This window comes from Cibotium barometz, chromosome 24 (assembly GCF_041138505.1).
Source record: "Cibotium barometz isolate CiBa-2024 chromosome 24, ASM4113850v1, whole genome shotgun sequence".
Classification (NCBI taxonomy): domain Eukaryota; kingdom Viridiplantae; phylum Streptophyta; class Polypodiopsida; order Cyatheales; family Cibotiaceae; genus Cibotium; species Cibotium barometz.
Window position 1 is genome coordinate 54,915,276 of NC_141069.1, and position 15,234 is coordinate 54,930,509.

At 41.6% G+C, this 15,234-nt stretch overlaps 1 protein-coding gene across 1 annotated transcript in view; it reads left to right on the forward strand.

The window, feature by feature from the left end:
* The window catches only part of LOC147625457 (uncharacterized), a 52,577-nt gene extending 37,804 nt beyond the window's left edge, over positions 1-14,773 (forward strand). The window contains exons 3-7 of the mRNA XM_086817978.1: positions 12,242-12,398; positions 13,414-13,730; positions 13,833-14,073; positions 14,192-14,249; positions 14,375-14,773. Coding sequence (XP_086674104.1) covers positions 12,242-12,398; positions 13,414-13,730; positions 13,833-14,073; positions 14,192-14,249; positions 14,375-14,444 — 843 coding nt within the window. The 3' untranslated portion in view covers positions 14,445-14,773. The remainder of the gene's footprint in view (positions 1-12,241; positions 12,399-13,413; positions 13,731-13,832; positions 14,074-14,191; positions 14,250-14,374) is intronic.
* Positions 14,774-15,234: the final 461 nt, after the last annotated feature.

Genomic DNA, 15,234 nt, shown 5'->3' on the forward strand with positions numbered 1-15,234 from the left:
AGTTAATTGGTGAATAGTAGTGAGAGTTACATAATTTAATAAATGCTATAGAAGTTAATTTCCATTTATGTTTAAATTCTAATGGTTTTTATGTAATTTCTCTCTCTCACTCAAGAAATGGTCATACTCATGACCCATTCTCAATCCAAATGAAGCTTTTCATAAAGCCTTTCCTTAATCCAAGATTAAGCTATGCTTGAGGCCAAATTAATGGCTTTTTGCTATACTTTTAGTTTATGCACATTGATGATTTAATCCATTATGGATTGATGACCCAATTAGAGACCATTCTAATTGTTTTCTTAATGATCCAATTAGAGACCATTATGGATTGATGACCCAATTAGAGACCATTCTAATTGTTTTCTTAATGATCCAATTAGAGACCATTATGGATTGATGATCCAATTAGAGACCATTCTAATTATTTCTTTAATAATGAGCTTTATCCCTTAGAAAAAAATTGAGATTTATCAGTCATAGTAGCGGAGCTATGGCAAAATTTTTATAGAAATTACGCATAAAATAAATTCATTCAAAACATAAAAAGAGGACTTCCTACCATATTCTAGGAACTATCATCCTAGATTAATTAAAAGAATATTATTAGGCATGGAGATGTGGATGTTTGCATGTATATGTAGATGTATGGATGTGAGTGTGAATGTGGAGGTGGATGTGTGCATGGAGATGTGGATGTATGCATGTAGAAGTAGATGTATAGATGAGGATGTAAATGGAGACGTGGATGGATGCATGTAGATGTAGATGTATAGATGTAGATGGGAATGGAGATATGGATGTATGCAGGTAGATGTAGATGTATAGATGTAGATGAGGATGTGGAGGTGGATGGATGCATGTAGATGTAGATGTATAGATGTAGATGTGAATGGAGATGTGGATGTATGCATGTAGATGTAGGTGTATAGATGTAGATGAGGATGTAGAGGTGGATGTATGCATGTAGACGTAGAGGTATAGATGTAGATGTGAATGTGGAGGTGGATGTATGCATATAGATGTAGATGTATGGAGGTGAATGTGAATGTGGATGTAGATGTATGCATAGAGATGTAGATGTATGCATGTAGATGTGAATGTACGCATATAGATGTAGATGTATGGATGTGAATATACGATTGTGAGGTGAGGGAATCTGAAGTGATGAGATGGAAATGATGTGATGGGATGAGTATACATATAAATGGAATATGGAATAAGTAATGTAGATTGAGGAGGGATAATGTGGAAAAATGAAAGTTAAAATAGAAATTGTATTGTAAACTGTTTGTAAATGCTGTTTGTAAATGATTGTTTTATGTCAAGAATGCTGGGGGGAGCATTTTGACCGTCTTGTGATTAAAGTCGTGATGGTAAAGTTGCAACTGCTGACGGGGAGTCAATGAAGGACGTCTCGCGTAGCAAGGTTGGCCGAGGTCTTGACCAGCCTCGGTGCGATTAAAATGGTGAGCTTCCGGTACGGTGGATGAGGGGCCAAGGAAGCGGCCTATGCGTGAAGCGCTAGGTTACCTGCGAAGGATCCTAGAGGGTGCTGACCATACGGTGCTCGGGCTCTGGGTTGCCTAGGATACCCACGCGTGCGTCGAGGAAGATATTGGAACAGAGTTGGAGTTGTTTTCTGAATCGGGCATGGATCTGGTTGATTGACCTTGCTGGTCTTCAATGGATGAGTCCATGGCCCCTTATATGGATCTGTTGGTTGATCTTGCTGATCTTCAACGAGAGTCCATCTTGATAAGTGATTATATTGCCAAGTATTAAAGGCTAGGAACTATTGAAACGGCCCCTGAGCGTTCTAGTTGCCAATGATGCCATATATACTCTGATGAAGGAATGATGGAAAATTATTAAAGGCTAGGAACTATCGAAACGACCCCTGAGCGTTCTAGTTGCCAATGATGCCATATATACTCTGATGAAGGAATGATGGAAAATTAAGAATCAATGGGATAAATTGGAAGATTGTGATCAGTGATACTATGGTTTTATTAAAGGATTGTTTTAAACTGGTTGAATCTGATTGAAAAAGGCAATTTCATATTGGGTGTGTGAGTGGTGTGACTAGTTTTATTTTGCATGAACCTCCGGCTAGGGGGCCTTGGAACTCTTTTCCCTGGTACCCGGGACAAAACCTAACCAAATTTTTAATTGGATCCCATCACTACAGTGGTTGGGCGGTTGGCTAACCCATGGGATCGGATGGGGTTAGGCTGGACTGATGGATCCGTAAATCGAGACTCAAACTTTTGTTTTTACGATAGAAAAGAAAAGAAAAATCCCGGACAGTAACTGTTCTATGGATAGGAATCAATGGCTGTGCCTCTTGAATGGGGAAAAAAGCGTTGATCCCAATGATCCAAGTGCAAGTTTCTTCCTTGAACTGACTAAGTATCTTATAGATGTAATTGGATCATCTCCATCAGAAATGATCTTGACTACGTTAGAGTAAAAAGTTATCCTGGTGGAATCGCCCGTGCTTCCGGTTAAGAAAGTTTTTCCGGGTTCGGTTTTGGAACAACCGACGGATTAGTCTCTTATCCGGATATCCGTGGGCGAGGCCCCGAGTGTGGGACCCCTGTCCCGCGCGAGAAGCGCTACTTCCGCTGCCAGTACCCCGAATCCGTTGCTCGGTGGGAACAGGGATCTTACATCTATGAACACATGAACAAAATCTTAAAATTGCGAGGCTTGAAATGGTATATCACAAGTACGCCAGAAAAAATCACAACTTACAATGCACAACAAAAAAATTTTATTAAACTTGGAAGAGAAGTTTGCATTACATCTTTTTAATAAGCTCTTGGAAGAGCTCAGGAGAGAGAGTTCTAGAGGCTGGTTTCTGGCCTAAGGCTTTGAAATATATCACTCGGCTCATTGATTCCTTGAGCCTGAGAAAGGGCACAATGGCCTAAAACTGAGCCGGGATGCTTGCCCATAAAGCAATACAAGGCAGCTTCCCTAGCTACCAAAATACATTTATTTATGTTCGAGGCTAAGGGGTTCTCCGACAAGACTGCACTAAGTGCTTTACATTTTAGGAGCTCGGCATAGGCGATCTCTGAATAGTCTAAATGAAAAACCCACACTATGTCGGCTCTGAGGGCAGGTATGTAGTGCCAAAGAGATGCATCTCGACCCTCTGACTTTGGCCGCGTTCCTCCTACGCGCATAGCAAACTTGTCCACTTCAAAAGCAGTCTGTCAACATGTCAATATAGAAGTTAGGAAGCGTGAAATGATACAACTAAAAATAATTTTCTTTACAACTAAGAAGTTAGGACATACCTCAATTGCAGCGTCACTTGCAATTTGTCAAGTTTATGCTTCCTTGGTCTTGAGCATCGCCAGCAACCAAGGGCATGTGTGGTTCAAAGGCAGCTACGCTCTCATAGAATTGCACATCTTGCTTTATTTCAACGAGCGCTTTGGCCACTACATCTTCCAAGGAACTGCTACCAATATCGTATGCAAGCGCTTTTGTGAGGTTGTCATCTTCAAAAGAGATTTTCACTTTCCCTTTGTCTTGACCCCCAGCATTCACGGCAATAATAGACAGTGCCTCATCCTCGCGAAACCCGAGTGTCTTGGCAATGTCATCCAAAAACAAAAATTCTTTCCCATCAATAATGATTGGATGCAAAGCCATGATAACAAGGTCTGGGACCTCCTCAAGTACTTCATCCCCCTCTAGAACTAGGTCTGGAACCTCCTCGGGGACATTCTCTTGTAGAGCCACCAATGCCATTGAGGCCTCCCATTGTTCTGTAACATTCTCTTCCTCAGCATGGGCCTCTTGGACTTGCTCCATTAGCTTTACTTTGCCCTTTTCTTTTTCCTTGCCACTTTCTTTCGCCACACCCTCTTGTAACAGAAGGACCAAAACCATGTCCCAGCTTAGGAAAGAAGTGCCGATGTTGCCCATTTGTAGATCCAAGAGTAAGTCTTCCTCCTCATTCCTGTAGTCCTTTTATGTGAGGGATTTTAAAAACCTTGTTAGGCGAAATCTAAAATTCTTGTCTTCCCTAAATATGTACTTGAATATGTACTTGATGAGGTCAACTGGAACCCATAGGCCCTCATCACCCTCAAACATGATGGAGTACGTGCTGATGTGTTCATCCATATACTGAATGACATCTGTAAAAGCATCCGCGTGTAGATGCATTGTTGCACGCACATCAATTGCTCCCTCAAACATAGGGACGATCTCATCAACCCTATGAAGTAACTTAAGCTTTCCTAGCTGTGCAATAAGTGCGTCAAGTAGAGGTGCCATGACTATGAGTGATTGCAAGAAATAGAGAGTGTGTGATACAGAAAGGTGTGCGAAATTGAGAGCAAGTGTTAGGAGAGAACGATAATTGTCAATTGATGAAAATGAGTAAAGTATCGTTTATAAATGGGCGACCGTGTTATAAAATTTTTAAAAACTTTTAAAATTTTTAAGTACCAAAAAATTTTAAAAAATTGGTATGCGAAAGCAAGAACGTATCCTTCCATCGCAAGGTCATTTCTAATTTACTAGTGGCTCAAGCCATAGATGCTTGTGTGACCAACCTTACACTATCACAAAAAAATAAAACTTGCACAAGACAATTGAAAAACCTTAATAAGACAGTGAGGCAAAAAAATTGAAATTGTATTTACTTCAATTCAAGATTACATATCCAGTGGTTATTTGATAGCTACACAGCCAGGGAAAGTAATTTCTCTACAAAGAAAAGATCGTTCCTGCCTTTTGCGCACTACTCTACCATTGATTATCAAAGCAAAATCACCACTCACTCAGTGAGAACTAAGTAGTCACGTAAGTTGGCAAGGGACCAGTCATCATTCACAACATCTTCTACATCCCCACATTGCATGGATATATGTAGCACACCCTGTTCTGTAGAGGTTGTGTCGGAGTCTAACGCCTCCCATTCTCCATTTGTAAGCTTCCATCGCCTGTAAGGAAACGCAATCGACAACTGTTGCTTGGCAATATGGTAGCACATCACAACCTTCTCAACTATTACTCCGCATCTGCTGATGGTATCTCCATTGTGTTGAACAACTTTTTTATCCCATGCAGGTGATAAGAAACAAGTCAGAGCTCTCTCCCCCTTTGCAATCCATAAACTTGGGGTACGATGTGTGTCACTTGTACGGAACAGGTACACAAAGAGGTGTAGAGGTATGAAGCAAGTTATGGTTGCTTTGTGAGATCCATATGTGCACTTCATAGCATTTTGCACCTTGCTTTCGATCTGCAAACAAGCCATGGCCACTGAAGCATTGTCTGGAATTGGCCATTCAATAGATGTGAGAGTTGGCGTAGGTTTTGGAACTAATTTTCCAGTACCATTTGCTATCGTGGGAACCACATATGTATCCTCATAGAAGAAGATGTTTCGTGCAAGAAGTTGTGCAGCTGGACACCCTCCAAAGATTAAACTACCAAGCTCCACATGGTATGCTTCAAAGGTTCCTGAAATTTCCTCCATAGGCTCCCACTCACTATAGTTTGAGAGGGAAAAATATCTACGCAGAGGAACCCAAGAAATCAAAGCAGTGCTCAGTATACCATTATTAGCACACAATTGATTTAAAAACAAGAATATAAAGTGGTGAAATAACTTACAATTTGCAGGAAATCATTGACGTTGGTCATGGTCTGCTAGTTTCAGCGTTGTTGCCTTGTAAACATGTTGGACCTTGGCTAGCTTTTTTCCATCACGATCTTGTTTGAGCTCCAATATCCGCCCTTTCCAATGGTGACTTTGTATATCAATGTATCGCTTTGACACCTTGTGGGTTCCTCTTGTACTAGGCTGCATCGTAATCCAATTCCACTTCTCGTACTGTTTGATGTTCCAGTGTCCATCCTCATCTTGACCACTGCTACAAGAGAGAGATTGAATACTGATCGGAGGCCTTCGAGCTCTAGAAGAAGACATCAGATGTATATATTAGGGAGATTATAAACCTTGATGGCAAAGGAAAATAGAATGGTGAGAAAAAAACTTAGACTAGGGAGATGTACAAAAGAGAAGGAGTTGTAGAGCAAGTTCCAAGGGCTTGGCTGTGCTATTACTGCACTTTGAAAGAGGATATTAGAGGGGGTGAGAGGAGACAATGAGTAAGATTATGAGAGCCAAAGCATTTGCAACTCAAGCTTCCATAGCTTGGCTCCACTGTTACACTCTGTAAAAGGAGGTTGGACAAGGTAGAAGGATGAAGTAAGGAAATGTAAGTGAGGATCAAACTTCCATAGCTTCTGAGAGGAGGTTGCAGATCAAGCTTCCATAGCTAAGCTCTGCTGTTACACTCTGTAAAAGGAGGTTGGACAAGGAAGAAGGATGAAGTAAGGAAATGTAAGTGAGGATCAAACTTTCATAGCTTCTGAGAGGAGGTTGCAGATCAAGCTTCCATAGCTAAGCTCTGCTGTTACACTCTGTAAAAGGAGGTTGGACAAGGAAGAAGGATGAAGTAAGGAAATGTAAGTGAGGATCAAACTTCCATAGCTTCTGAGAGGAGGTTGCAGATCAAGCTTCCATAGCTAAGCTCTGCTGTTACACTCTGTAAAAGGAGGTTGGACAAGGAAGAAGGATGAAGGAAGGAAATGTAAGTGAGGATCAAACTTCCATAGCAACTGAGAGGAGGTTGCAGATCAAGCTTCCATAGCTATAGATCTAGGTTTTTGAGTGAAGAGAGAGGTAGATCAAGAGGTAGATAGCTAAAAGAAGTAGTCTAGAGAGTGAAAAACGCCCTGCTATGAGAAAGGGGGAAGAGAGAGCGTTTTGGAGGGAATGTGGGAGAGAGGGAAAGTGGAAAGTGAAGGGGAATGTGCATTGAATGCATGGGAACTCGTTTTTGGGCCTCTATCACTTTAGAGACTTTACTTAATGATGGTTGCAGGCTGCAGCTATCCTTTTCTATAAAAAATAGGGGAAAAATTCATATACGTATAAAATTTTTGAGTTTTAGTTGATTTTAAAAATTAAAAAAGAGCCTATTTAGCCTATTATTCTAAGTTTGACCACTACCTTCTAGGCTCTTACAAACCATTGGTTTCAGTCCACATGTAATCTCCCTATTTGTCTATTTCTTAATCACCTCCATTAGGCAATGGCAAATTAAAGGGCCCAAAAAGACTCCATTGAGTTCCTAATGCATGTGCAAATATCCAAGGTTCCAAACAGGAACATAGTTGCCGGCACCTAGAGCTCCATTGGCCTTACCAACACCACCTGTGCAAATCACTGTAGCTACAGGACATGCCAACTCTTCTTATTTATACCTAGGGGGATGTTTCAGGTTCAGGTGTAAGATTCCTCCCTCCAGCTTTTGAGGTGTAAAGGTGTAAGAACCTCCCCTTCTGTTCTTGTAATTATTCCCCTCTGAAATAGAAGAAAGATCTTGTTTTACCCTGTTTTGGCCTAGAGAGAGAAAATGTCTAGAGAGAGATAATCCAAAATTGAGATATCTTTGGATATAAAAATCCTCCTAATGTCTAAAATGGATTCCCTTGAATCAGAAGTTTAAAATGAACTTTCCAATGTGCATTAAGAATTAATTAAAAATGGTATAAGGGACCTTAGCCTAAGGGTCTACATTTTCAGAAATTTTTGGATTATGGTTCAATGTGATAGGATGTGATGTGATGTAAATGGATGTGGATGTGGATGTGATAGGATGTAAATGGATGTGTATGTGGATGTGATAAGATGTGATGTGATGTAAATGGATGTGGATGTGGATGTGGATGTGGATGCGATAAAATATGATGTAATGGATGGATGTGGATGTGGATGCGATAAAATATGATGTAATGTAAATGGATGTGAATGCGGATGTGGAATGAGATGTGATGTGATGTAAAGGAGATGTGGGTGTGATGTGATGTAAAGGGATGTGGGTGTGATGTGATGTAAAGGGATGTGGATGTGAATGTGATGAGATGTGAAGTGATAGGTGTGAATGTGAATGAATGGATGGATGTGAATAGTTGTGCATGTGAATGACTGGATGGATGTGGATGAATGAAATGGGATGTGTATAAATGAGATATGATGTGGATGTAATGTAATGTGGATAGAATGTATATGGGATGGTGATGAGAATGAATATAATGGATATGAATGGATGTGATGTGATGCATGTGATATAAATGAATGTGAATGGATGTGATGTGATGTGATGTGATGTGAATCGGGATAGATGTGAATGGATGAGATGTGATGTGAAATGGATGTGATGTGAATCGGGATAGATGTGAATGAATGAGATGTGATGTGAAATGGATGTGATGTGAATGTGATGTGAATCGGGATAGATGTGAACGGATGAGATGTGATGTGAAATGGATGTGATGTGATGTGGATCGGGGTAGATATGAATGGATGAGATGTGAATGAATGTAATGTGATGAGATGTGGACATGGATAGATACTAATGGATGAGATGTGATAAGGATAAATGTGGATAGATGTGATGAGATGGAATATGATGTGATTGGATGTGAGAATGGATGAAGGACAATGGGAATACATATGATTGGACGTGGATTAAGAAATGTAGATTGATGTGAAAGACGAGAGTTTGTTATAGAAATTGTATTTATGACCTATTTTTAAATGACTGTTTTATGTCAAGAATGTTGGGGAAGCATTTTGCCCGTCTTGTGAATGAGGTCGTGGAGACCTAAGTGATAAAGTTGCAACAGCTGACGGAGAGTCAATGCAGGACGTCTCGTGTAGCAAGGTCGGCCGAGGTCTTGACCTGACCTACGAAGGATCCTAGAGGGTGCTGACCATACGGTGCTCGGGTCGCCGAAGACACCCACGCATGTGTCGAGGAAGAAAATGGAACAAGGAGTTAGAGTTGTTTTCTGAAACCGAGCATGGATCTGGTTGATTGACCTTGCTGGTTCTCAACGGATGAGTCCATGGCTTTTTGATATGGATCTGTTGGTTGATCTTGCTGATCTTCAACGGAGAGTCCATCTGGATCTTTATAAGTGAATATATTTTCGGGTACTATGAGCTAGGAGCTATTGAAACGGTCCCTGAGTCGACAGGTGGTGAACGTTCTGGTTGCCAATGATGCCATAGGTACACCGATGAAGGAATGATTGGAAATTAGAATTCAACCGGATATTTTAGAGGATTATGATTAGTGATACTATGGTTTCATTAAAAGATTGTTTAAAGACGACTGAATCTGTGAAAAAGGCAATTTTATATTGGGTGTATAAGTGGTGTGACTATCTTGAAGTTTGCATGAAGCAGCGGCTAGGGGGCCTTGGAACTCTTTTCCCTGGTACCCGGGACAAAACATAACCAAATTCCTAAATGGACCCTATCACTACAGTGGTTGGGTAGTTGGCTAACCCATGGGACTAAATGGGGTTAGGCTGGACTGATGGATCCCTAAAATGAGACTCAATTCTGTTATGGTACAATAGATGAAGTAAATCCCGGACAGTCCTTGTTCTATGGAAAAGAATCAACGGCTGTGCCTCTCGATGAGGAAAAAAGCGTTGGTCTCTATGATCCAAGTGCAAGTCTTTTCCTTGATCTGACCATGTGACTTACGGCTTCGGTCGGATCAGTTTGGTTAGTAATGACCTTGACTACATTAGAATAAAAAAATATCCTGGAGGAATCACCCGTGCTTTCTGGGCGAGGGAAGTTTTTCCGGGTTCGGTTTTGGAAGAACCGAGGGATTATTCTCTTGTCCGGATATCCGTGGGCGAGGCCCCAAGTGAGAGGCTCTGCCCTACGCAAGAAGTGCTACTTCCGCTGCTACTAGCAACCCTGAATTCGTTGCGCGGAGGGGGCTGGGATCTTTCACGTATAGATACTTCTAGTGAAGCGAAAACCATAGAAGGTATACCCAGGGAAAAAATAGAAAAGTATGCTGCACAGTAAAGGCTACAGAAGAATCCCCATCTGCTGAAGTTAAACCCATAGAAGAATCCCTATATAAAGTAAAAGATACAGGGAGGCCTCCAAATCTGCCAATATAAAGGAGGATATCAAAATGGAAGTTCCAATTATAGATACTTCTGGTGAAGCCAAAACCACAGAAGACAAGCCCATGGACAAAACAGAAGAGCATGCTGAAGTCAAACCTACTTAGTAGTAGTACAATGCAATTGTATATTTTGATGATGACAAAATGTCATTCTTATTACTTTTCACTACAACAGAATGCGAGTGTAGCAGAGCGAAAATAGCAGTGCTTTTATAACTAGAAGAGTAGGGAGATGTCATGCCCATTTTGCTGCTAAAAAAGCAACTATTTTTGCTACAACGGGATCGTTTCTTAGTAGCTAAAGAATTACGTGAAAAAAAAACTAGGATAGACTGGGGAGTCATCACAGGACTCCCCTCCTATCTGTCCCAGCTTTTGTTTTTAATACAGATACAGTAAAACTAACACAAGCTCATGTCCTACTCATTTTCATGGACACATGTAATGTAAAACTTTACAAATACAAAAAAAAAAAGATAATTACAATTCATGGTGGCTGGCAAATGTCATAATTCTATTTACAATACTTGGCAAAATTACTTGTGTATGAGTTCAAAAAGGTCATATACAAAATAAAGCATAATGAAAATCTATGATCCTAAAACATAGTAAAACTAACACAAGTGAAAATGAGTTTTGAAAAAACAAAGAGGTTATAGTTTTAGGAATGTACTTGCCATTCTTGCCAAGCATGTCCTCCAAAAGTAACAATCCATCCTTTGCCTTGCAACCTTTCAAAGAGAGCTTCCAAACCTTGTTGTAATGCAAAATCATATTCATCTTACATAGGGAGGCAGTCCACTGCTTCAAGCTATAGACATACAAACAAAAGAAGTTATTGCCATGTCGGTAGCTACCCGCATACATTAGAAGTTACCGATATACATTGGAAGCTACCAGACATGCATTAGGAGTTACCGGTGCATTCATAAGCTTTAGGTTTTATAAGCACCCGGCTGGAAGCTACCGTCATGCATTAGAAGCACCGGCATGCATTGGAAGCTACCGTCATGCATTAGAAGCACCGGCATTGCATTGAAAACTACCGGCATGCCTAGGTAGTTATCGGTATGCTAATGTACAAGCCTTATACATGAGGCTTATGCCTATGGCCTATGTAGCTACCGGCATACTAATGTATAAGCCTCCTGAATGAGGCTTATGCCTATGGCCTAGGTAGCTACCAGCATACTAATGTATATTGGCATGCCTAGGTAGCACCTATGCATTGGAAGATACCTGCATGACTAGGTAGCTACCAGCATCATGCATTGGAAGCTACCGTCATGCTAATGTATAGGCCTCATGCATGAGGCTTATGCATATAGTATATGCATGTGTCTCATACATATGGTCATCTCTTGCAAGATGCACAGCTCTCTAAAGGCTATGCATAGAGGCTTATGGCTAATGCCTAAGCCTCATGCTTTATACATGAGCCTTATGCATGAGACTTTGTGCACAAGTCTCATGCATGTGGCTTATTCATAAGCCTTATGCATAAAGCTTATGTATAAACCTCATGCATGAGGCTTATGCATATGGCCTAGGTAGCCACTGGCATGCATTGGGGAAGCTACCAGCATGCCTAGGTAGCTCCTGGCATGCCCAGCTATCGCCATACATTAGAAGCTACCGACATTTTTATTATGTAGCTACCAGTATGCTAATGTATAGGCCTTGTGCATGAGGCTTATGCATATGGCATAAGCATATGTCTCATGCATATGGCCACCTTTTAAAAGATACATAGCTCTCTAAATTATATGTATAAAGGCTTATGGGGCTAATGCCTAAGCCTCATGTATAAGTTGTATACATAGGACTTATGCATGAGGTTTTGTGCACATCTCTTGCATGTGGCTTATTTAGAAGCCTCATGCATAAATCTTATGTATAAGCCTCATGTATGAGGCTTATGCCTATGGCCTAGGTAGCTACCGATATGCATTGGAAGCTACCAGCATGCCTAGGTAGCACTTGACATGCATTGAAAGCTACCTGACATGCTAATGTATAGGCCTCATGCACATGAGGCTTACTTACGCATACGGCTAATGCATATGTCTCATGCATATGGCCACCTCTTGAGAGATGCATAGCTCTCTAAAGACTACGCATAGAGGCTTACGGCTACTGCCTAAGCCTCATGTATAAGCTTTATACGTGACCCTTATGCTGCATGAGGCTTTGTGTAGGCCACTGCAAGGAGAAAGGGTAAGGGGCCTGGATTGGCCGCCGCAAGGGCTGCCTCTCGAGAAGAAGCCAAAGAAAGGAAAACCTATCCATATTTAGAAGCAGGCCAGAACAAGGAAATTTTCACAGAACTTCTACATTCTGAGGGAGATCAGGAAGGCACAGAATTGTGTAGAGTTATGTGTTCCCAAGCTCCCTTTCCAGAGGGTGTGCAGGTCTATATATGAGAACTAGAGCCTATCCGTAAGGTGGAAGAGGACGCTAATGTTCATCTCGCTTTCAGCTCAGCACAACATGGGAGATGTAGATTGGGATGGAATCTTTGAGGTGTGGAAAGGCATGAAAGAAAGAAGACCTCAAAAGTTACATGAGTAGTAATGCTAATTTTCTTCAAATGATTAAAGACATTCTCTCTCTACACCTTTATGTGTATTTGTCACTTGAATGTGTTGAACCTTTTTTTTAATTTTAATTGTTTTTGTCAATTATAAAAAATTTAAAATTGTTATATAATACATGCATATTGATAGAATAAGAATTATGAAATGTTGTAAAGGTATGTAAAAAAATAACTTTTTAAAAAAAAGGTAAGGTTTATTTCACCCCATCTGTGAAGAAAAAAAAAAGGCTACCCTTCAAAAGAAAAAAAAAGGCTACCCGTCAAAAGAAAAAACAAGGCTACCCTTCAAAATGGAGGACCGCTTCCCATATGGTCTTAAATTGGCAGGACGAGTAGTTCAAAACATATTTTAGCCCTTCAAAAGAAAAAACAAGGCTACCCTTCAAAATGGAGGACAGCTTCCCATATGGTCTTAAATTGGGAGGACTAGTAGTTCAAAACTGGTGGCGAGCCATCCGTTTTGAAAGGAAACAAGGCTACCCTTCAAAATGGAGGACAGCTTCCCATATGGTCTTAAATTGGGAGGACTAGTAGTTCAAAACTGGTGGCGAGCCATCCGTTTTGAAAGGAAACAAGCGGGCTGTTTTTCACGAGGGAAGTGCCTTCATGTTAGACAGACTTTGTGCGTGCCCACCACCGAGAATTCTGGCGAAATCAAAATGCGGCAATGTTACATGTGGAGGAATTTGGCTGCTCCTGCGGTGAGTCGGTGAGACCACCAACCAATCCAATCAGTTGAGAATCACAAGTCAGTCTGGGCACGTTTTTCTTTAGGCGCCTTGGAGATGAGAGCACATGGCACACACGAGATGCTTGGTTACTCTGTGGTGGGATTTGTTTATTTAGAGGTGCTAAGCTTCGTAGAAGCCACGCTTAAACCGCATTCCGGCACGCAGTTCCTTGCGCCCGTCCCTTACATACCATTTTCATCGTCCCTAGCCATGCCAGAAGGACCTGCAGAAACCCTACGTCTGCTGGCATGCTCGGCCTCCTCAGACTGTGCAGCTGAACAATCCCCCGGTCGAGCTGCCCAGCTTACAATCTTCTACTCGGGCAGGATGAACGTCTACGACCATGTTCCGGCCGACAAGGTAAATATCGTGTATAATCAGAAGCTGATTGCTGTAGCCTAATTGTTCCAATTTCTTCTTGTACCCAGAAGCTCTGGAGGACATAATTTCGCTCAACTGCAGGCCCATGCTATCATGCTGCTTCTCTCCAATGGGAACGGCAGTACAGGTATAAGTGAGGGAAGACCCTCGCTTAAGCCCGTGCAGGCAAACGCAAAGCCCGGTAGGACAAATACTTCTATTAGTGTTGGTGGGGCGCGTTCTAGATCCTCCACTGCACCTCCTCGCCCACCTGCATACACGATCACACAAGCAGAATTAAAGAAGCAGCAGCCTCGGCTTGTAATCAAGCGATCCCAAGCTGGTATATTGCGCCCCCTCTCCCCCCTGATCTCCTCTCTCTCCCCCTCTCGCGCGCGCTCACAGCACCTCTATTCTCCAAATTTTTGCCCTTCTAACCGAGAATCAATTCTTCTGTGCAGAACTTCCATTCGCGAGGAAGGCATCGCTTGCACGCTTTTTGGAGAAGCGCAAAGACAGGTATGGAATGAACTACGCCCGTTTCGAAATGTGGCTACTATGATCACGAAGGAGAGTCCGTTTGCGTTTGTTTGTTTGCTTGCAAGGAAGAATTCAGACTCATGTGGGTTTCGATGGCTTTGCAGAGTCGACTCGTCTCTCCTGTCAACGAGACATCAAAAGACGCAGCTCCCCTGCAAGAAGATCAAGCCGTAAGAGACAGCAACTCCGAAAGTAACAGCACAGCGAAGGTCGACCACTTTGTAAATCCCCCAACTCTAATTTATTTCACAAAACGTAAAATGCTAACTTAGAAAACGAGAATCAAAAAGGTCCACGTTTACCGTTCACAAGAAGGGTATGGTTTTGACAAAGTTAATAGGAATGCCCTCTTTGGGAACTTGTACAAATCACATAGACACATCAGTCCTTCAATTGAAGAATCTTAGCCCACCCTTCAAACTCGAGGCTAACAAATATTTAGAGCCAAACTAGTGCATTGTAATAATAAAGGCTTAAATTCTTTTGTACACATTGATGGTGATAAAGGCTTAAATTCTTTTGTACACATTGATGTTTCATTTTTTCTACAACTCTTTTATCGCGATCATTGTTAGCATGATGAACACTAAACATTGTTGCCATGCCTAGGTCATGCCACTGACCATGCATCATTAACAGAAGGAGAAAAAAAATGCAAAGCCATGGGGGTCTAGACTACTCATCGTGATCACAACATTTCTTTGCTACATACGTAAAACTTTGTAATAAGGATCTTGGCTAGAAGCTTATGATTGTCATTAAATGTACTCATATCAAGTTCATTTTCAAAGTTGCAAGGATCCCTGGCTGACTCGTCCCGGACTGGGCTCACATGGGACCAGTTCACCATCCCAGGTCCTGCACCTTCTGTACAGAAATGTCTATGTGGCATCCAAGTGCGGGATGCACGTGACATCCCCTTCTGCTTAACTTGACGGAAGTTGCATAGCCTCCAAATAATCCG